Source organism: Pseudophryne corroboree, chromosome 2 (genome assembly GCF_028390025.1).
Source record: "Pseudophryne corroboree isolate aPseCor3 chromosome 2, aPseCor3.hap2, whole genome shotgun sequence".
Classification (NCBI taxonomy): domain Eukaryota; kingdom Metazoa; phylum Chordata; class Amphibia; order Anura; family Myobatrachidae; genus Pseudophryne; species Pseudophryne corroboree.
This window is the reverse complement of record NC_086445.1, coordinates 611,965,909-611,989,462: the sequence shown is the minus strand read 5'-3', so window position 1 is coordinate 611,989,462 and position 23,554 is coordinate 611,965,909. Positions and strand designations below refer to the sequence as shown.

The 23,554-nt window shown below is 47.9% G+C and overlaps 1 protein-coding gene across 1 annotated transcript in view; it reads right to left on the bottom strand.

The window, feature by feature from the left end:
- The window catches only part of LOC135039826 (platelet-activating factor acetylhydrolase 2, cytoplasmic-like), a 142,342-nt gene extending 132,911 nt beyond the window's left edge, over positions 1-9,431 (bottom strand). The window contains exons 1-3 of the mRNA XM_063954761.1: positions 9,256-9,431; positions 8,997-9,150; positions 4,775-4,871 (exon numbers count right to left, since the gene is read on the bottom strand). Coding sequence (XP_063810831.1) covers positions 4,775-4,871; positions 8,997-9,150; positions 9,256-9,345 — 341 coding nt within the window. The 5' untranslated portion in view covers positions 9,346-9,431. The remainder of the gene's footprint in view (positions 1-4,774; positions 4,872-8,996; positions 9,151-9,255) is intronic.
- Between the last annotated feature and the right edge of the window lie 14,123 nt (positions 9,432-23,554).

Here is a 23,554-nt window from a genome sequence, read left to right as displayed (position 1 = left end):
TGAGCCATGTGGAATGGGGAAATGAGGTACAGAGTGAGACATGTGGAATGGGGAAGTGAGGCACAGAGTGAGCCATGTGCAATGGGGAAGTGAGTCACAGAGTGAGACATGTGGAATGGGGAAGTGAGGCACAGAGTGAGGCATGTGGAATGGGGAAGTGAGGCACAGAGTGAGGCATGTGGAATGGGGGAGTGAGGCACAGAGTGAGCATGTGGAATGTGGAAGTGAGACACAGAGTAAGGTATGTGGAATGGGGAAGTGAGGCACTGAGTGAGGCATGTGGAATGGGGAAGTGAGGCACAGAGTGAGGAATGTGGAATGGGGAAGTGAGGCACATAGTGAGAATGTGGAATGGGGAAGTGAGACAGAGTGAGGTATGTGGAATGGGGAAGTGAGGCACAGAGTGAGGCATGTGAAATGGGGAAGTGAGGCACAGAGTGAGGCATGTGGTATGAGAAGAGGAGCACAAAGTGAGGCATGTGGAATGGGAATGGGAAGCACAAAGTGAGGCATGTGGAATGGGAAGCACAAAGTGAGGAATGTGGAATGGGAAGCACAAAGTGAGGTATGTGGAATGAGAAAGGGGAGCACAGAGTGAGGCATGTGGATAGGGAAACGGGAGCACAATGGGTAAAGGAGAGCACAGTGTAGGATGTGGATGCGGGAAGGGGAGAACAATGATGAATATACGTGTGTGTGTGTGTGTGTGTTATTATTATACATTACAGTAATACTATACACACTGCACTGCCCCTTGCTAGATTATTTAAGGTGAGAAGAGCTCTGATGCCAAAAATATGGCATGTGTGGAATATATAGGGGCATGAGAGACTGATGCTATAAATTCATTTAAAAAAAAAATTACTTCAAATCTGGCAAATAAAATGCTGGTAGAGTCCGTCCCAGCAATTACTGAGAAGTCATGTGATCACATTGCGATCACATTACATCCTTCTTTGTTCCCTCAGCTGTGCTACTGTACAAGGGCCAGCAGACGTTGGCACATGCACAAGCCGGGACCATCGGGGAGGGGGCACCACTGTCTATTTTGCCTCTGGTGGTGATACACACACTCTCTCATCTCTCGCCGTCATCTCTCTCTCATCTCTTCATTGACACTAGACCTGTGGGAGGAGCGGAATAAGGAGGAATGAGGTGTAGGGGCTCTACCTGGCATCATATGTATAAGGGGCTCTATCATGGCATAATTGGCATCGAATAAAGGAGACTTCTGTGAAGCGTAATATGAACTGGTATTCTTTTGTGGCCATGCCCCATCCCCATGAATCTACGCCCCTAAATTTTACAGCATGCACTGGCACTGTTTTGTATATGTGGGGGAGGGCACCGATGCTGTTTTTTGCACATAGCGCTAAAATGTCTAGTTACGGCACTGGTACATACATTCTATTTATTGTCTGTTGTGGTGCTCTTTCTTTTCTTATGTCTGTAGTATAGTGGCATACACTGGCTGCATCCAGTAATGTGCACTGTTTGTTATTATTATTGGGTGTAGTATGGTATGCCAGCAGCCGGGCTCCCGGCGACCAGCATACCGGCGCCGGAAGCCCGACCGCCGGCATACCGACAGCGTGGCGAGCGCAAATGAGCCCCTTGTGGGCTCGCCACGCTGCGGGCACGGTGGCGCGCTACGCGCGCCAGGCTATTTATTCTTCCTCCAGGGGGGTCGTGGACCTCCACGAGGGAGAAAATCTGTCAGTATGCCGGCTGTCGGGATTCCGGCGCCGGTATACTGGGCCTAATTCTAAGTTGATCGCAGTAACAATTTTGTTAGCAGTTGGGCAAAACCATGTGCACTGCAGGAGGGGCAGATATAACATGTGCAGAGAGAGTTAGATTTGGGTGGGGTGTTTTCAAACTGAAATCTAAATTGCAGTGTAAAAATAAAGCAGCCAGTATTTACCCTGCACAGAAACAAAATAACCCACCCTAATCTAACTCTCTCTGCACATGTTATATCTGCCCCCCCTGCAGTGCACATGGTTTTGCCCAATTGCTAACAAACTTGGCCCTCATTCCGAGTTGTTCGCTCGCAAGCTGCTTTTAGCAGCTTTGCACATGCTAAGCCGCCGCCTACTGGGAGTGAATCTTAGCTTATCAAAATTGCGAACGAAAGGTTCTCAAAATTGCGAAAAGACTTCTCTGTGCAGTTTCTGAGTAGCTCGAGACTTACTCTAGCGTTTTTTCACACACTCCCATAAAACGGCCAGTTTCCGCCCAGAAACACCCACTTCCTGTCAATCACATTACGATCACCAGAACGAAGAAAAAACCTCGTAATGCCGTGAGTAAAATACCTAACTGCATAGCAAATTTACTTGGCGCAGTCGCAGTGCGAACATTGCGCATGCGCAGTTAGCGAAAAATCGCTGCAATGCGAAGAAAATTACCGAGCGAACAACTCGGAATGACCACCATTGTGCGCTGGGATCCCGACAGTCGGCAACCTGAAGACAACCTTATTATTAACCTGTCAATAAAAATGTGTTATAAAAAAAAAGTTAAGTACTGCTGTGCTTATATCTTCAGGTAATTCATTAGTCATGTCAGGGCTGAAACTAGATTTTTCGTCACCCGGGACAAGGCAGTAATTTGGCGTGCCCCCCTTTGTATCTACACCTCCGGCACAGGAGTGAGAACTATGGGGGTCATTCCGACCTGATCGTAGCTGTGCTAAATTGAACACAGCTACGATCACTTACACTGACATGGGGGGGAGACGCCCAGCACAGGGCTAGTCCGCCCCGCATGTCAGGCCGCCCCCCCGCACAAGTACAGATGCTTTTGTACTTGAAGAGTAACTCCCGGCCAGCGCAGCTCCTGCGGCTGGCTGGGAATTACTCGTCGCTGCCCGGGTCGCAGCGGCTGCGTGTGACATCACGCAGCCGCTGCGGCCCGCTCCATGCACGGTCCAGCCACGCCTGCATTGGCAGGACCACGCTCACAAAACGGCGTCCATACGCCGTCGTGCCACCCCCTCCCGCCCAGCGACCGACAGGCAGAGGCGATCACTAGGCAATGACAGCCGTCGGCTGTCTCGCATGCGCACTTCTGACCTGATCACTGCGCTGCGATGAACGGCAGCGATCGATCGGTTCAGAATGACCCCCAATGTACAAAATACGAGCAAAGATGCCAAACCAGAACCTTATTCTGGCAACCTCGGTCTAAGAGCTAACACTTCATTACACCATAACCTACGTGAACACACATATAATTACATATCTGCAGATATGCCACTTAATATACATAAAAACCCCACGGGAACATAGGGTCCTGTATAACAAAAACCTAAAAAAGATAATAAAAAAGATTTTTACATCTTTAAATAGAATGATGTGGGGGGGGGGGCTTGTGACAGAGGCTGCACAGTGTGGCACTCTCCACTGCCATTATCGTTTCTCTCCATCCCCCGGGTCCAGGCCAGCAGCGGGGTCTTTGCTATGACAGGCGGTAGAAGCGTCGGCTAGTAAGCCCCCTGTTTGTGTGTGTGTCATACTGTCACTGACCGTGTGGCTGTAAGAAAGGCATTGTGCGGCAGTCTGCTCGAGCAGTTGAGGGTTTGATAAGGGGTACAGGGGTGGCAAGGGAGGGGAGTGGATAACGGGGAACACAGGGGTAGAATGGGAGAGGATAACGGGACACAAGGGTGTGGGGATAACAGTGGGCACAGGGGTGATGGAGGGGATAATAAGCACAGTTCTCAGGTGATATAGGCAATGCTTGAAGTGGTGCCCCCAGTAGTTATGCGTACAGTAGTTATGCCCCTGTAGTTATGCCCCCGGTAGTTTAGCCCCTGGTAGTTTAGCCCCCGGTAGTTATGCCTTGTAGTTATGCCCCTGTAGTTATGCCCCCGGTAGTTTAGCCCCTGGTAGTTTAGCCCCCGGTAGTTATGCCTTGTAGTTATGCCCCTGTAGTTATGCCACCAGTAGTTATGCCCCCTGTTGAAGCCGCTTGCACACACACACACACACACACACACACACACACACACACACACACACACACAAAAAAAACACAATATTTACCAAGCCCACTCCTGTTTCCGGACCGCTGCCCTCCGACTGGCGCCCGCTCCTCAGAACTATGGGATCGACGTCATGGCTTCTTTCCCATAGCGCACAGCCGCACATTGACTGAGCCGGGATGCTGGAGCTCAGCAGTGAGCTCCTGCCACCGGCTGCTGCTGTGGGGAGGGAGCCGGCGCCTACTGGTAACACAACTTCAGCGGGCGCCCGGTATCTCCGTGCGGCACCGGGCTAACATCGGGTTAGGTGAGACGGAGAATCCAAATGGAACTGACGGAATGCAGTTCCGCCCTGTTCCGGATCACTTTAACTCCTGGATATAGGGATCAGTACCTGTTGGCATCAGACACAGCAAAGTCTTCTAATTAGCAGTCTCCTAATCAGCGATCTGCCTGGGAGCAGAAGGCGGAGATCAGAGAGAAGGTACGTGGGGACCACACATTTGTGCAGCGCTGCAGTCAGGTGGAGCACACAGGCCAGAAGCCGGGTGGAATGCACATGCCAGGAGCCGGGTGGAACGCACAGGCTGGATGCCGGGTGGAAAGCACATGCTGGAAGGCGGGTAGAATGCACAGGCCGGTGTGTAACATCCTGTGGGTGAGATGAGGACAGCCTGTGCCTTCTCAAAGGTGGGGGGCGAGTCAGCACCCCCTCAAATCCAGTGCCCAGGTCACATACCCCCTTAGCCCCCCTAGTTGCAGCCCTGGTTATGGTTCTCTGCTCACCTGCAAGACCCAAGTCCATGAGAGTAGATGACAAGCGGCCTTCGGGAATTACCAGATATAAAGTTTCCATTCCAGGTTACAGAAATTTGGGGGGAACCTATCAACAATAATATATTCATATTAAAGTGGTGCTTATTTCAAATACTACAGCGTTACTGCAATTACATAATTCAGACTAACTTCAAATCTATACAGTATTTTTTAGAAAAGTGATTTATAAAATGTTAAATAATGGATTTTTTCACACATTTTATGTGTTTAATAGTGAACTTTTCTTGAGATTCTACAGCACTGTGATGCACTAGTGATGAAAAAACACTGAGAACTAAAATGAGTTCCGCTAGCACTTACAGGATGGCCTATCTACTTGTTTACTACTGTGGCGATAGAAAACTCCAACCCAGTGTTGGTGGCCAATAGTGAAGTAAATCTCCTATATAATAGCCCTGAGTGACTGTATATATAACGCTGGGCGTAGCTAGGAGCTCTCATTGGGTTAGCAGCAGGTCTATCACACCCAGTCCACAGCTGATTGGGCGAGAAACGCCCTCCCACACAGGTTACATCCAATGGGAGGCTCTGCCCTTTGGCTGCTGTGTGTGCCCAGAGCTGGGATTAACAATGGGGCTGATGGAGCTGCAGCTCCAGCTCCACGCCCCAAAATAGGCCCACTGCATCTGCAGCAACATACCCTCCAACAATTTACACATAAAAATCGTTACAAATTCGAGAAGGGGGCGTGGCCACAGGTAAAGCGTCGTGGCCACGCCGCTTTTCCTATACTTTCAATGGAAGTTTGGAGAGCCAGAAATTGGTACAGACCATAAAAAAAAGGTACTGTACTTGCCAAAAAGGTACAGCTGGAGGGTATGCCACTGCATCTGCAGCAAGTCTCTGCGCTGTAGATAGGGGAAGGGGAAACTTTTACTTCAGCGTCCTATGTCCTGCTGCCCTTCCGGCATCAACAATCCCCACTCCCTAGCCGCGGCGCAGGTGGAACAAAAGATGCTGCGGCCACCGGCATAGATGTGTATGAAAGCGGCGCAGCGGAAGGCTTTCATAACCCTCCCTGCGCCGCATACTCCCTGAGCCCCGAAGCCTTCTCTGCGCATTATGTCACAGAAGTGCCTCCCCGTCACAGCCGCGCCCAGATCCCCAGAGGCCCTGACTCTGCAACACAGCACCTGGGCTGCCGGCCTGGAAGCCCCAAGATGGCTAATGTAACGGATAGAGTGGGTGATAAAGCGGATGGTAATGTCTGGGACGCTGGATCAATGTAAAAGGTGACAGTGCTGTGCAGTGCAGTGGGTGTGCAGTGTCACTGACACTGCACAGCACTCTCACCTTTTACATTGATTCAGCGAGTCAGTCAGTTCTGCCAGCCAGTCACTATTGTTAGCGCCGGTGTCCCAACGTGTCACATTACAGGGAAGTAGACGCACTAAATAAACTACAGCTCCCAGCAGCCGTTAGCGCCGCTTGGAGCTGTAGTTTATTGAGTGCATCTTCTTCCTTGTAATACGGCGCGTTGGGACACCGGCACTAACAATAGTGACAGGCTGCTTGGTTGCTGTGCGAGTCTCCGGGAGAGCCATTGACAAAGGGAGGACAAGAGGAGAAGCATTACCCGCCCCTCCCCCACTCGCAGTACCTCCGGGCCCCATCCACGGCACTACCACCCCCCCCCCTCCACAACCTGCGCTGGCTCTGGACCCCCTTCCCCACCTGCCCCTCCCCTACCCGCAGCACCACCGCACCTGCCCCACCCGCAGTGGCTCCACCGCACCAGCCCCTGCCCCACCCACGGCACCCCTCCAGACCCCCACCCGAGGCACCCACGCAAACCGCCCCTCCCCCACTCGTGGCACCACTGCACCAGCCCCTGCCCCACCCACGGCACCCCTGCAACCGCCACACTCCCACCCGCGGCACCACCGGACCCCCTCCCCATTTGCATCTCCCCCACACCCGCCACTCCCCCAACCACAGCACCTACTAGATGATTCATCAGGCCCTGCGTGCGCTGTTCACGCCATTGAAAGGGGCTACGACCCCTTAACCATTGCACGCCCTTTGTCCGTGCAATATTTAACCACTCACACAATTATGATTGGACGTAATACGCCATATAACACAAATATTGCACACCATAAGGGCGTGCAAGGGTTAAGGGGGCTTAGCCCTTTTGACGGTGTGAAGAGCGCCCGTAGGACGCAATGAATCACCTAGTATATAATAAATGTAAATCAAAGTGTTGGGAGAGGATTCACCTAATTTCACCATGGTGAGTGATTTCCTCAATGGGGTCTGTGTCCAGAATGCATTCTTATTGTCCATATAATTGACTAAAGGCCCGTACACACTGGCCGATATATCGGCCGTTCTCTTGAACGGCCGATATATCGCGGGTCCGTTGGCCAGTGTGTACGTCCGATACGTCTGTGAACTCCGTTGTTCACAGACGTATCGCGTCGGCCCCACAGCACAGCCGACGGCCAATCTATCTACCGACAGCTGTGTCGCTGTGGCGCATGCTGCGGCGGCCGGCGGTGATTGACAGTGTGTACACGCCCGCCCAGTTCATGATGTCAGTCCCCGACGGATCGGGCAGTGTGTATGCTCAACACACTGCTCGATCCATCCATAGATATATCTGCCGATCAATTGATCGGCAGATATATCTTCCAGTGTGTACCCACCTTTACTGTAGTATATGGACCCTATTCAGCTTCAGTTGCAGTTTTGCTAATTTAGAAAAACTGCAACTGCTGACGATCACATGCTGGGGGCCCTTCAGCACAGGGCAAGGCCGCCCAGCATGCTAATGGCCGCCACTGATGCGATAGCAATTCAATTGGGATCGCATCGCTGTCCCTGCAAAATAAGTGATGCCCCCTTCCTGTGCAGCCTGGCTGCGAAAGCAGGCGCAGCGCGGGCATCTTACCTGTTGCAGTGGCCGTGCATGATGGCACGCGGCCTCCCCGAAAATGGCCCGGATCCGCCCCCATTTTTGGCGCTACTCCCCTGCAAAGCGATGCAAATGCATTGCCCAGTCCGCGCAGATCTGCCAGTATGCAATCGCAAATAAGGCCCTATGTACTTGATGTTGTCCATATCAGGGCCATTCTAGGATTTTTGTCTTCCAGGGCAAGGAAGTAATTTGTGAGGCCTTGCGTGGGAGTAGGCAGTCTTATTCATACTGACTCCTTACTGCTTCCTACCGGCCAATAACACATCATATACTCACACCAACGCATCATATCACACATACCACACACACGGGTAGTTCAAGACTACATATTCCCCCTCAAATGCGATGCCCAGGGCACATGCACCCTCCCCCTCAGTTAGTACAGCCCTGTCCAGATCTACAATCTAATGCACAGGTTCTCAAACTCGGTCCTCAGGACCCCACACAGGGCATGTTTTGCAGGTCTCCTCACAGAATCACAAGTGACATAATTAGCTCCAGCTGTGGACCTTTTAAAATGTGTCAGTGAGTAATGAGTACACCTGTGCGCCTGCTGGGTTACCTGCAAAACATGCGCTGTGTGGGATCCTGAGGACCGAGTTTGAGAACCACTGATCTAATGTATTATCTCACCCACTACAAGCTCTTCTACTATTAATATACCCTTAGGTCACTTTACATTATCTTTTTAATTTGGTCACATTCATTTCTACAGATACAACAGACCTACTGTATGTGTCGTAACACAAGCACACTACCCATTGTAATACCCCATCTTTTCAATTCTAATACCCCTACTTTACACATCTTTCAACACACACCTCCTTATCCTCTTCTACTACCATCTTTCAACATAGAAAGCTCATAATAAATTCCCTCCAAAATCAATCAATCAATCAATCAATCAATCAATCAATCAATCAATCAATCAATCAATCAATCAATCAATCAATCAATCAGATGATCCAGGGGGCAGAGCAGGCGAGATTCCTTCTAGCTGACACTACACTTATCTGCGGCGTTAGTAATAATTGGAGCATGTCTGCGCTCTGCAGCGCCACCTGTCGGTGTAAATGTTGTTCTTAGCTGACAGTCTGATTGCTTTACTACAGTAACTAATCTACATTGAGGATCTATGCACATTGTAACATAAGAATGTACTTATTGTATGTCACTAAACTCCGCTATGAAATACAAAACTACACTGCAGCATTTATTGCACGACAATGAAATAGAGAGAAACACAATTACCCAATATCACTGAGGCTCCAAACCGGGCGACCTTGCCCTCCCACCCGCGGATGGCAAGCAGACCGGCGATGTACTCAGGACGCGGAGACCAGAGAGTATTCTGCTGCTGGGCAGGAGATGGGCTGCAGGGGTAAAATAGGCGAAAGAAAGTGCCCTGTGTGCAAAACCCAGTGAGATGTTCAGAATGTTGTCAGAATACCCTGACACTACACAGTTATATACAGTATATATAATTACAGCGTGTACAGCTCATCATCACCTCTGTCCCGAAGCCCCCCATGATGTCTGTGCATCCCACTCGCCATGGACCTGATGCAGCAGGTAACGTTAGTGACACTAGACCCCTCATGTGTGTGGACGGACTGCTGCTGTTACACAAGCTGATTACACGGAAACATGTCACAACATCGTAAAGCAAAGTCCAACGGGAAATGCTGATAACAGAATATTTATTTCCTCCAGTGGAGTAAGAGGGAATGGGATGGACTTCCTCTGTGTGCCACACACCAGCCAGCACCACACACATACTGTAGTGGAGGTGCTACAGATTACTGCACCTGCTTCCTATGCAGAGGGAGGGAACAGCCTACCAGCCTCAGCACCAGTCATGTGTGCCTGCAAAGCCTACAGGTGCACAGCACTGTGGTGTGATGCTCTTACATATTTGCAGAGAACAAAGCAAATGTCATACAGGATGTAACATAGAAGGAAAGCAGTGATTATTATTAGATGTATTGGCGTTTTATACAACATTTAGCATAAATGAATACTAAAACAAATGAACTGTAATGTATAAGCATACAAATCATTCATTTCCAAAGCACAATGGCATATGCTGGTACTATACTAAAAACACAAACACAAATAAAAGTTAATAATTTCTAATTGACACAAAGCAAATGACAATTGGTGTGCTATATAGAGTATTATGCTTTGTGCCAGACCACAGTTTACAATGAACATTCTTATCAACCATAAGGATAGAAATATCTACAATTAGCATTTATGCTCCCATGCTGATAACTGATATTCCATCTACTGTTTATCAAAACTGACACTCTCCATGCTGGTGCAAAACAAATTATAATGGGGGCCATTCCGAGTTGATCGCACGTAGCAACTTTTTGATGCTCGTGTGATCAACTAGACACCACCTATGGGGGAGCGTATTTTAGCATAGCAGGGCTGCGATCGCTTGTGCAGCCCTGCTATGCTAATTTTTTTTTGTGTAAAACAAAACTAGCCCTGCAGTTACTTACTCTGTGCGATGGATCCAGCGATGAAGGTCCCGCAATTGACGTCAGATATCCGCCCTCCAAACGTCTGGACATGCCTGCGTTCGGATCTCCACGCCCGGAAAACGGTGAGTTGACGCCCCGGAATGCCTTCCTCCTGTCAATCTTCTTGCGGCCGCCGCTGCAACCACTTTCTTTGTACGCGGCGTCGCTGCCCGTTGCCGGGCAATGACGCGCCTGCGCAATGCGGCCGCTGCGCATGCGCAGTTCCGACCTGTTCGCACTGCAGCGTGCGAACGGGACAGAATGACCCCCCAATGTATCCTGTTTGTCAAAGGATCTATGATGATATACTGTGTTTAATTCTATTCTATTCCTGAGGTTTCAGGAGTTTTTGTTAATATTTGTTTAAATAATCTTGTTTATATTTCTATTATTACATTTCTGTATGTATATATATTTTTCTGGTCATTGCTACTGTTTACTTTGACACTATTTTCCAGCATCATAAAGCAAAACAAGAACTTTTCTTTTTCCTCCTGTATACTTAAGAAGATGCAAAATCCTCACAGCTGTTGGCTGCTTGTGCTGTGGATTATAGTCACAGCAACTCTGTGTTACTTAGCATCAGGGGCGTAAATTCAGCCCAGTTGCCCGGAGGCAAATTGGAGTTTGGTACCCCCAACCTTAAAAACGGAAAACGAATATGGTGTGTTTGTGTGTATAAACATATACGACTTATACAGTAGCGGCTCTTGCCACTGGCAAGCAGGCTTTTTGCCCGGGGCGCCGCTACCCTGAGGGCGCCGCCACCGTGGCAAGAGCCGCTACTAAGTATCCTCCCTCCTTCCCCGGTGCGCCCCCTGCAGCCGGAATTGCTGACTGACGCCATAGAGATGAGCCGGCGCCCGGAGACAGCAGTAGCGGACCGGAAACAGGAGCGAGGTTGGTAAGTATTGTGGTTTCTCTTTTAGGGTTTCAGAGCGGCTACTGGGGGCACATACAGGGGGCACAGCTACAAGTGGCACTACTACTGGGGGCACTGATACAAGTGGCACTACTACTGGGGGCACATACAGGGGGCACAGATACAAGTGGCATTTTACTGGGGGCACAGATACAAGTGGCACTACTACTGGGGGCACAACTACAAGGGACACTACTGCGGGGGGCACATACAGGGGGCACAGATACAAGGGGCACTACTACTGGGGGTACATATAAGGGGCACAGCTACAAGGGGCACTACTATTGGGGGGACATACAGGGGGCACAGCTACAAGTGGCACTACTACTGGGGGCACATACAGAGGGCACAGCTACAAGTGGCACTACTACTGGGGGCACATATAGGGGGCACATCTACAGGGGGCACAACTACATTGGGCACATACTGGCGGAACTACTACAGGGGGCAAATCAACTGGGGACAAAACAACTGGGGGCACAGCTACAGGGGGCACAGCTACAGGGGGCACAACTACAGGCGGAACAGCTACTGGGGGCAAATTAACTGGGGGCACAGCTACAGGGGGCAAATCAACTGGGGGGCACGACTACTTGGGGCAAATCTGGGGGCACAGCTACTGGGGGCATAACTGTGGCCACGACCCTTCCCTATGAAGCCACGCCCCTGTTTTGCCATGGGGGGGGCGCCAGTGGAAACTTTCGCACTGGGCGCCACAAGGTGTAGAACCGGCCCTGGACTTATATAGTTATATAAATAGTGTTTTCAGCTTGACTAAAGGGACAAAAGCCCACAGTGAGCTGTTAGGGCTTCAGCTACGCTGGATTCAGCCACCTGCAGCATGCAGAATCAGCATTCACTGGCAGGTACCATCTCACAGTCCAGCAGCAATGGCGGATGAACAGTCATTTGCTGCAGCGCAAGCTGAGCAGTACCAGGCGCGAGCTGTCCTGTCCTCTATTACAGGTCTCCTGGGGTTGAACCAATTAACTCTGCAGCAGCGGGTGTACCGCAGAGCTCCATTGGAAGAGCAGTGATCACACTTAGATCCCACTGTGAACCAAACAGGAGCTATTGTACATTCAGATGCCCCTCCAGGGCTTGGAGCCCGGAGGCAGGCACCTCCATTGCCTCTGGGAATTACACTCCTGTTTAGCATCTAGATTCATTCGTTTTCTGCTTGTTTTCCAAAATGTGTCTATTTGTCATTCCCTGAACTTACTCCCTAATGACACTAGAGGGCTGATTCTGGGGTGTGCGCAAATACAAAAAGGACAATTACTTAAGCTGTCATTAGTCTGAAACCCCCCCACCCCCCAGTAAACTAGAAATAAAGACATAAGAGACAAGTATTAAGGTCACTGCTTTTATTTATTTGATATAGATTGAATAAAGGAGGCCTAATGCGGGGTAAACACTTGAACAATGTAGCTGCCAACTGACCAACCTGACAATTGAGAACACACGAGATGTAATGCAGCAATGCAAACCTCAAACCTTAGAAAAAGGAGATTTATGGTATTACTTACCATTGTTAAATCTCCTTCTGCGAGGTACACTGGATTCCACAGGGAATAACATTGGGAGTGTAGAGTTGGATCTTGATCCAAGGCACCAACAGGCTAAAGCTTTGACTGTTCCCAAGAGGCACTGCACCTCCTCCTCTATATCCCCGCCTCCAGGCACTGGAGCTCAGTTTTGTTAACCAGTCCAATGCAGTAGCAGGTAAAAGAGATGACAGTAGTTAGTAGCCACAGACATCACATTCTCACGACAGCAGAAGGTACCAGTGGCTAATGCCATACAAACCCAAAGAAGCTAAGTGCGTCAGGGTGGGCGCCCTGTGGAATCCAGTGTACTGTACCTCGCAGAAAGAGATTTAACAATGGTAAGTCTTACCATAAATCTCCTTTCTGCAGCCGGGTACACTGGTATTCCACAGGGAATAACATCGGGGATGTTCTAAAGCAGTTCCTTATGGGAGGGGACGCACTGCAGCGGGCACAAGAACCCGGCGTCCAAAGGAAGCACCTGGGAGGCGGAAGTATCAAAGGCAAAGAACCTGATGAACGTGTTCACTGAGGACCACATAGCCGCCTTGCACAATTGTTCTAGGGTCGCACCACGGCGGTACGCCCAAGAAGGTCCAACAGACCGAGTAGAATGGGCCTTGATAGTAGCAGGAGCTGGAAGACCAGCCTGTACATAAGCTTGTGCAATCACCATTCTAATCCATCTGGCCAAGTTCTGCTTATTTGCAAGCCAGCCACGTTTGTGAAAACCAAAAAGGACAAACAGAGAATCAGACATAAGAGAGTCGGTTCTCTTCACATATATACGGAGAGCCCGTACCACATCCAAAGATCGTTCTTTGGAGGAAAAACCAGGAGAGATAAAGGCCGGAACCACAATCTCTTGGTTAAGGTGGAAAGATGACACCACCTTAGGCAGAAACCTAGGGCGAGTTCTCAGAACCGCACGGTCACAGTTAAAAATCAGAAATGGTGACTGACAGGATAAGGCACCCAAGTCTGAAACCCTTCTAGCAGAGACAATAGCCAGCAAAAATAAAACCTTAAATGTAAACCATTTAAGGTCCACAGACTCAAGAGGCTCAAACGGAGACTGTTGTAGGTCATCCAGAACAACCGACAAATCCTCAGGAGCCAAAGGAGGAACATAGGGAGGTTGAATCTGTAACACACCCTGAGTGAAAGTATGAACGTCAGGTAAAGTTGCAATTTCTCTGAAACCATACCAACAAGGCTGAAATATGAACCTTGAGGGAGGCTAAACGAAGGCCTAAGTCCAGGCCCTGTTGCAGAAAAGCCAAGAGTTTGGCAGTACTGAACTTGTAAGCATCATAATTCTTAGCCGCACACCAGGTGAAGTAAGAATTCCAGACCCTAAAATAAATCTGAGCCGAAGCTGGTTTACGGGCTTTCAACAGTTTGAATGACCGCCTCAGAAAATCCTTTGGCCCTCAGAACTGAAGCTTCAAGAGCCACGTCATCAAAGCCAATCGGGCCAAGTCCTGGTAGACACAGGGGCTCTGAACGAGGAGGTCTGGGCGCTGTGGAAATAGAAGAGGATGCTCTAATGAGAGACGCTGGAGGTCTGAGAACTAATGCCGTCTGGGCCACACCAGAGCGATCAGAAGTAGGATTCCTCCTTCTTGCTTGAACTTCCTTATTACCCTGGGCAGGAGTGACACAGGAGGGAACATGTATGGCAGCCGAAAGTTCCATGGAATTCCAAGTGCGTCCACAAACGCTGCTTGAGGATCCCTTGTCCTTGCTCCGAAGACCGGAACCTTGCGATTGTGTTGAAACGCCATCAGGTCAACATCTGGTAGGGCCCCACTTGTCCACTAGGAGTTCAGAAACTTCCGGATGAAGGCGTGTATGTCCTGACGACTGAGGAAGTCTGCTTCCCAGTTGAGAACCTCCGAAATTAACACTGCCGATATGGCTGGCAGATGGCGTTCCGCCCATACAAGAATATTTGACACTTCCATCATTGCCATGCGGCTTCGAGTGCCGCCTTGATGATTTATTTATGCCACCATGGTGGCATTTCCAATTGTAGTTGAACAGGCAGGCCTGTTCTGTATCAGAGGCAGGGACAGTTTCAGAGCATTGAACACTGCCCGCAACTCCAGAATGTTTATCGGAAGGAGAGATTCCTCCCTGGTCCACCGACCCTGAAGAGAGTGTTGCTCCAACCCCGCGCCCCAACCCCGCAGACTGGCATCCATCGTTAGGAGGACCCAGTTGGAGATCCAGAAGAGACAACCCCTGCTCAATCGTTGGTCCTGGAGCCACCAGCTCAGAGACAGATGAACTTCCAGAGTCAAGGAAATCATGTGAGACCTGATCCAGTGAGGTAGGCCGTCCCACTTGGAAAGGATTAACCTCTGCAGAGGGCGAGAATGAAATTGAGCATACGCCATCATGTCAAAAGCCGACACCATGGGGCCTAGTACTTGCATTGCCGAGTGTATCGATACATTAGGACGAGAGAGGAAGCATCGTATCCTGTTCCAAAGTTTCAGGACCTTCTCTGGAGACAAGAACAACCGTTGGTTGTGTGTGTCCAGTAACGCCCCCAGGTGTACCATGCCCTGAGCAGGAACCAGTGAGGATTTCTTCCAGTTGATGAGCCACCTGTGGGCTTGCAGGAATTGGACCGTCAGCTCCAGATGATGGAGGAGAACCTCTGGGGAGTTCGCCAGGATCAACAAGTCGTCCAGATACGGAAGGATCCTGATACCCCGACGGCGTAGAAGGGCCGTCATGACCGCCATGACCTTGGTGAAGATTCGCGGAGCCGTGGTCAGTCCAAAAGGCAAGGCCTGGAATTGATAATGTAGGTTGCCAATAGCAAACCGCAGATATTGCTGATGCGACATGGCAATAGGTATATGCAGGTAAGCATACTGAATGTCCAGGGATACCATATAGTCCTTGGGCTCCAACAATAGAGCGAAGAGTTTTCCTACGGAATTTGGAAACCTTCACAAATTTGTTCAAAGACTTGAGGTTGAGAATGGGCCGTGAGGTTCCATTCGGTTTCGGAACTAGGAACAGCATTGAATAGTACCCCCTGCCTCTCTGAGCCAGAGGCACCGGCACTATCACTCCTGTTTCCAGGAGGAATTGTACCACCAAATGTAGAGTTTTTGCTTTTAACGGATCCGAAGGGATATTTGTCGAGCAAAACTGGCGAGGGGGACGTTTCTTGAAAGAGATGGCGTATCCGTGAGTGACGATTTCCCTCACTCAGGCATCTGAAGTGGTCTGTAACCATACCTGGGCGAACTGCAGAAGTTGGCCTCCCACCCTAGGGTCCCTCAAGGGGAGGCCCGCCCCGTCATGCAGCAGGCTTGTCTGGTTTGGAAGCAGTCTGACAGGCAGCCCAGGAGCGTTTAGGTTTGGGCTTAGAGGTTTTGGAAGTGTGAGCCTGTTTCGGTACGCCTGACCCTTTGTTTACTTGGAGGTCGAAAGGAACAAAACGTGGTACTTTTAGCCTTCGGAGCCGAAGTTAAGTCAGCAACAATCTTGTTCAGATCTTCCCCAAAAAGGATGTTTCCCTTAAAAGGGATCACTGCCAAGGTCTTTTTAGAGTCCATATCCACAGGCCAGGACCGCAATCACAGAATCCAGCGAGCCATAATGGACGTAGTAGACGCTTGGCTGCCAGCACACTGGCATCAGAGGCCACCTCCTGTATGTAATGAGAGGCTGTGGTAATATATGGAAGACACTGTCTGGCATTATCAGAAAAATTAGAAGTAGCTCCGCTTCAACTTCCTGAACCCAGGCTTCAATAACTTTTGCAGACCAAGAAGCCGCTTTGCACAGCACCCGCAAGAAGAAGAAGTCTATGCACAGCACCCGCAAGAGTGTAAATAGACTTCAAGCAACCCTCCACACACTTATCCGTCGGTTCCTTCAGAGAGGTGATGCTAGTGACAGGCAGAGTAGAAGACACCACCAGACGTGCAAAATGTGAGTCCACCGGAGGTGATGTTTCCCAATTTTTACTTAACTCTGCAGCGAGGGGATAATGAGCTAGCATCTTTTTAGACAGGGAGAATTTCTTTCCCGGAGACTCCCAGGATTCCTAACGTATGTCAACTAAATGGTCAGAATGTGGCAAAACTAATTTAGTAACCTTCTGACGTTTGAACTTATCAGGTTTCTTAGACATATTTGGAGGTTCAGTTTCATCATCAATCTGAAGAATCAGTTTGATAGCCTCCAAGAGGTCACGAACATCCACCTGTGTTGTATATTCCCCATCAGAAGCATCTGCATCAGTGTCTGATGGGTCAGTATATACGCCATCTTCATCGGATGAAGTATCCGAAACTTGCGTGGATTGTGAGGAAGAAATGGCCCGCTTAGATGACCCTTTGGTCCTAGGGGGGCGAGGGTCAGGCTTTTGTTTAACCAAGGACTGATTTAACTGCTGTAACCGAGTCAACAGAGAATCCACCCATGGTGGATTTACAACAGGGACAATATGTGATTGTACAGGCACAGGAGGTCCCACAGGGGGGCGCAAGTCTCGTTACTAGCGTAGTCAGTAAATTAGAAAAAGCAGCTCGGGGCATGGCCTGGCGGGAATTAAGTGAAGACGTGCTGCTGCTGTGCTCCGGAGCCTATCTCCCTTTACCATCTTGGGAAAGGAGCTACAGTGGGCACCGGCACCCTGCCCGCACTGACACCAGGCCAGTCAAGTTCGTGGCATCGAGAGGTGACCGCACTGGGCCGAGGACAGCAGCCGTCAGCTCCCGCGAGTGGCGGCCTACCCTGCTGGAGGAAGCCGCGGCCTGGAGCTTGGAGCTCCGATCCGGAACTGTACCTCTGCGCCCGAGTACATAGCGATCTTGGAGCACACTTCTACATGGCTGGCAGTGGGGTTCTCGGCTGAGACCCCTGGAAGGACACGCTCACTAGTTTACTGCAGCCATTCGCAACTGCTTTCAGCTGCAGCTGCTGCCACCTTGCTGGGGTAAGCTGTATCACACCCCTCCCTTTTGGTAATTTCCTGGCTCTGTTATTCTGTACTGGGGACCGTACTACCTCTGACTGCCAGATACCCCCTACTTTTCTTTACACCTCCTGCTTATATTGGAGGTTGGTGGGCGCAGGGAGAAGTGGATAGGGGTCACTATAAAGCCTATCTTAGCTCTGAAAGCTGTTGGCAGGCCAGGCTATCTGGAATCTTCAGTTTCGGAGTAGCACAATTCATCTATATTTGTTTTTTGCATATTTCCTTTTTTTTTTTTACCATGGTGCTAATTATGGAGAAGTATGTGGCCAGATCTGCCAGAGGCACTAAGGGGGGCTAGACGGGCAAGGGTCGAGGCAGCGACATGCCATCTTCCGCATCACCTGCCTCTCCTGGTAATAGACGGGGCAATGTTGCTAGAGAGCAGGCCTCTGATGACGCTCCTCGTGCCTTTGCGGCCTCTCTCACCTCTCAAGAACTGACCTCCCTTCTAGCTTCACTTTTGGATCAGAAATTGGCACCGCTTAAAGATTCTATCAACTCTGCACTCACACAACTCACGAAACACGATCAACGTCTCTCTGAAGCGGAACAGCGCAAATCGGATTTGGAAGACGAGCTTACAGCGGCTAAAGCCACTCTCTCTGATCAGGAGAAATCGGTATTGTCCATGGTGGACAAACTAGAAGATTTAGATAACAGAAATTGTAGAAATAATGTCCGCATTATTGGGCTTCCTGAATCTGTCAAATATATGGACCTCATGTCGCTGGTTTCTGAATGGCTGGATCATTGTTGTTAGTGGAAAGGGTGCATCGGGTGGGCTCGGATAGACAGACTACTAGGGATCGCCCTCGCCCTGTAATATTGCGGATCCTTAATTATGCTGACAAAGTGCGTTTACTAGACGCTTATCGTAAACATGCTGATCTTCGTTACCACGGCGTAAAACTCTTACTATTTCAAGACTTTTCATACTTAGTGGCTATGAAACGACGTGAACATGCCCCGACCTGCAAGTAAAATTATTTGATTTGGGATGCCGATTCTCATTATTGTATCCTGCAAAACTTCGTGTTTTTCACAATGGCAAACCCCATTTCTTTGATTCGCCACAGGCGGGCAAGAACTTTGTGGACTCATTCTCCTCAAGATCCTCGACACATAGATCAGACGAAGATTGAGTAGTATTGTTTGTATTGTTATCTCATCACCCCTTTTGCATTCAGGTATTCTAGTCTTCTTTTCGGTCTCACGGCCTACACTACCTGTCTCTTTATGTCTGGTATAGTGTGGCTAACTGTGAGCTGTAGTTATACTGCACCTGAGTTTTATTTTTTGTTTTCATTGCTGCAGATGTTGCTATATGTGGCTTCACATTGTTTTATTATTTTATTATTATCGCTGTTGGATTCCTACTATTGTGTTATTCCATGCTTTACTTCTCCTTCACATGTCCCTTCTTCCCTGATCCTACTATTATTATTATTCTAGATACTGGCAATCTGATGGATTGCCCTCATGGGTTCAGAAAAGTTATAAGATGTTTTGGTTATAGATTATTTGGTTTATTGTTTTGGATGTGTGGTATTTCTGTACAGGTTTGGCACAATGCTCTGGGTACTCATATTACTGTCCCCGCCCGCTCGCTGGGACGGGCTGGATACGACTATTTTCCATACTCATGATCATTTTGTGGCCTAGAGTAGGTATTGGATAATATTGCTACTCATACTGATGGCTCCACGAGGACTCAATCCTCTTTAAAATTTATCACTTGGAATGTGGAGGGTTTAAACTCCCCTATCAAGAGACGCAACGTATTGTCACATTTAAAATGCCTTAAGCCGGATATTGCATTTTTACAAGAGACCCACTGGGATATAAAGGACCCCAACACCCTTAGGGGACCTTGGGTTGGAGAATGTAAAACTGCTTAATTTTCTGCAAAACGTAGGGGGGTTTTGATTTTATTCGGGAAACACTTGCCATACACAATCAAAGATACGTGGTCCGATCCAGATGGTCATTTTCTTTTTATTAAATTATCGCTTCTGGGTTCCTTGTATACATTAGTGGCGCTTTACGCACCGACAAGCTCGACTAGGCCGTTTATTACTACTGTATATTCTAAATGGCAGGAATGGGTGGAAGGAGAATTGCTACTTGGTGGCGATTTTAATTGTGTTATTTCTAGGGGCCTGGATCGCTCCTCTGGACGAGGGGTGGAGGGAGATGTCTCCTCGTTGACCTTTTTGAAAGACTCTTTAAAGTTGTGTGATCCATGGAGATGCCAACACCCGGTCTCATGGGAATATACTTTTTATTCTCACCCTCACCATACTTCTTCCCGTATAGATTTTTGGTTACTTTCTGACACACTACATAGTAGAGTGGTGGACTCAGGTATAGGCCCCATTGCTCTTTCAGACCATGCCCCGGTTTGGGTAACTCTATCTATTAAAGGTCCCTTGATTACCTCTTATAATTGGAGATTTCCTGCCTATCTCGCCAAGTCTACTGATTTTCGTAATCATCCGACAACTGCTTTCTGTAATTATGAACAGGATAATGCAGGTCATTTAGAAGATATTCAGCTGTTTTGGGCTGCGGCCAAGCCTGTAGTTAGAGGTCAGGTGATGGAGTATGTGGCCAGGAAACGGTGGAAACTTTCAAAGATTATTGAAGATCACAGTAAATTGTTGACGACAGCTTACGATGCCATGTTGCAATCGGACTCTGCAGCTTCTCGACAACATTACTTAGATGCCAAACATTCTTATGATACCTTATGTACTGAATGGGCCCAATTTGCCCATGATGTCCAGCGTAGTAAATATTATTATGGGTGCAATAGATCGGGGAGACTGCTTGCTAACCTTGTACGTTCCCATAATGCCCCTTCTCGTATATTGCAAATTGACCCTTCTAATAGATCCCCGTTTACTGATCCGTCTGAGATATCCGATCATTTCAGGGATTATTACCGGCTGCTATATACCTCTCCAATTGATTATCCATCTGAAGGTGACCAATTCCTTTCCAAGACGGAATTGCCTGTCCTAACTGAGGAGGAGAGAAATTTATTGACTGCGCCAGTAACTGATGTAGAATTATCTTTTTTTATAAAATCATTAGCGTAAGGTAAATCCCTTTGGAGCAGAATACTATCAACTCCTTTTAGATCATTTGTTACCCCACATGGTTACTTTGTTTAATTCCTTACTTTCTGGGGAACAACCCCTCTCTAAGTTTACTGAGGCTAGGATTGTGGTATTCCCAAAGCCAGGCAAAAACCCTGCACAGGTTCAATCCTATAGGCCCATTTCTCTATTAAATCAGGACCTGAAACTCTTTACTAAACTTTTGGCGCAACGTATGCAGAGTTTTCTCCCTTGGATATTGCACCCAGCTCAAAATGGCTTTGTGAAGGGCAGAACTTCAGTCCACAATGTACGTATGTTAGTAGCGGCATTGCATCGTTATCATCAATTGAACAACAAAGAAGCCATCATTGTCAGCTGTGATGCTGACAAGGCTTTTGATAGGGTTTCCTGGTCACATATTTCACGTATACTCCATGCCCAACAATTTGGCCCGACATTTATTGGAATTTTTAATATGCTGTACTCACATCCGATGGCTTATTTAACTATTAATGGACTAAATTCGTCACCTTTCCCACTATCTAGAGGCACCCGCCAAGGATGTCCCCTTTCACCACAGTTGTTTAATTTGGCACTGGAGGTGTTAGTTTAGGCATTTCAGAGATTAAAGTATCGGCCTTTGCAGATGATCTGCTTTTGTACTTTAGTAACCCAAAACAAGCCCTCCCCTCCTTACAACATATTTTGGCAGATTTTCAGTTGATATCCGGTTTCACTATTAATTTTACTAAAACAGAAGCTTTAGCTTTACACACTATGGCTAAATCTGGATGGGGTAACTCCTTTCTTTTCCGTTGGGCCCAGGACCATCTCTTGTATCTAGGTTTACGATTTCCCAGTGATCCACTATATATACTGTTAATTAGACACACTTTGTCACCCGAATGAGGTCAGATTTTGAAAAATGGAGATATCTGCCATTATCATATATTGGGAGATGGCATTTATTTAAAATGGTTTCTTTCCCTCGGTTTTTATATCCAGTCTAGATGCTGCCATTTTTAATGAATAAAAAAGATGTTGCCACTGTTAATAGATCCTTATCCAAATTCATATAGGCAGGCAAACGTCCTCGTATTTCACTTTTTAAACTGCAACAGCCAGTATCCTTGGGAGGAATCAATCTTTCCAACATACAAGACTATGCAATAGCTTCTAATCTGAGATATGCACTGGACTGGATAGGTGAAACCTCTGCTTTTGTTAATTTAGATATTGAACGAGGCTTTCTTATCAAAGGCTCTCTGATTTCCACTCTACACACCTCCCCGCTTTCTCTCCCTATAGAGGTTAAAGATAACCCACTATTGTGCACTCCATGTATGGCATGGCGTATATAACGTAAACATTTGGGATTATCCTCTACTCGTACAATATTTTCACCGTTATTACATAATAGTGATTTTCAACGGGGTGACCCTCAAGCGATATTTGAAACTTGGCGTCTCCATGGACTTCGATTAGCATATCATTTGATGGATGATGGTCTCTCCACCACCCACACCCTGGAGCGACTCAGGGAGTTGTTTCCTGATATCCAGATTCCCATGTTTGCTTATTTTCAGGCCCATAGTTTTGTAACTAGACTATTATCTGAGCTAACCCATTCAAATCCTTCTCTGGTATTTGATGTTTTGATAAAAACACGTTTGGGTACTTCCTTCCCTATCTCTTTATTATATGAACAGGTTAGAAAGAAAATTGACCTCACTACTTTATCGACAGGTATGGCAAAGTGGAAAGACTCCTCCCCTAATATCTCCATGCACACTATTGTTACGGCCTCGACTAAATTAAATAAACAGTTACTCTCATCCTCGTTTGCTGAAATGCAATTCAAGATTCTCTATCGAGCGTATTATACTCCCAAACTGAGATTTCTAACTGGAGTAGCAGAGGACTCCAATTGTTTTAAATGTTGCCTCCCTGACGCTGTCATTCTCCATTGCCTCTGGTCTTGTTCAGTAGTTCATGCTTTTTGGACCTCTGTTCAAAATTATATAAACAATGTCCTCCACATTCCCTTCACTATAACGATGCCATGGGCATTATGGAATTATTATACTCAACCTCCACACCTTACTAGAGGCACTACACTCTTACTTGCTAAAATAGCTGCAGTAGCAAAAAAAACTATTTTGTCTCAGTGGATACACCCTATACCTATTGCGCTTTCTCTTATGTTACCGAGATTGGCTTATGTTTACCAGATGGAGTGGATAGACTGTTCTTTAGATTTAGAGTCTCGAACACAATTTTTTTTTGATATTTGGCTGCCCTGTGTGCTCACATTATCAACTGAAGAGAAGGACTTCCTTCGTGGTATAGTACATCTTACTTCTTGGTATAACTTAACTACACAGGAGAAAGGCTACCCGCATTTCTATGTAGAGATTTATTTAATGGGCTCTAGATATCCACACTAAGTCAGTCTACTTGCTCTATCCTATTATATGATTTTCTTTTGTAGACCAGACATGTTCTCACTTGACTCCGCATGATCCCTCCTTTAGATATTTTCTTATTTCTGTATATGTTTCTGTTTATGTATACACTTCCAATGTCTTCCTATGGACCTACAGTTCCCATTTATTTGCTATTGACTGCCAACCTGTATGCGAGAATGTACTCAAACCAATTGTTCTGTTTATATTTTTCAATAAACATATT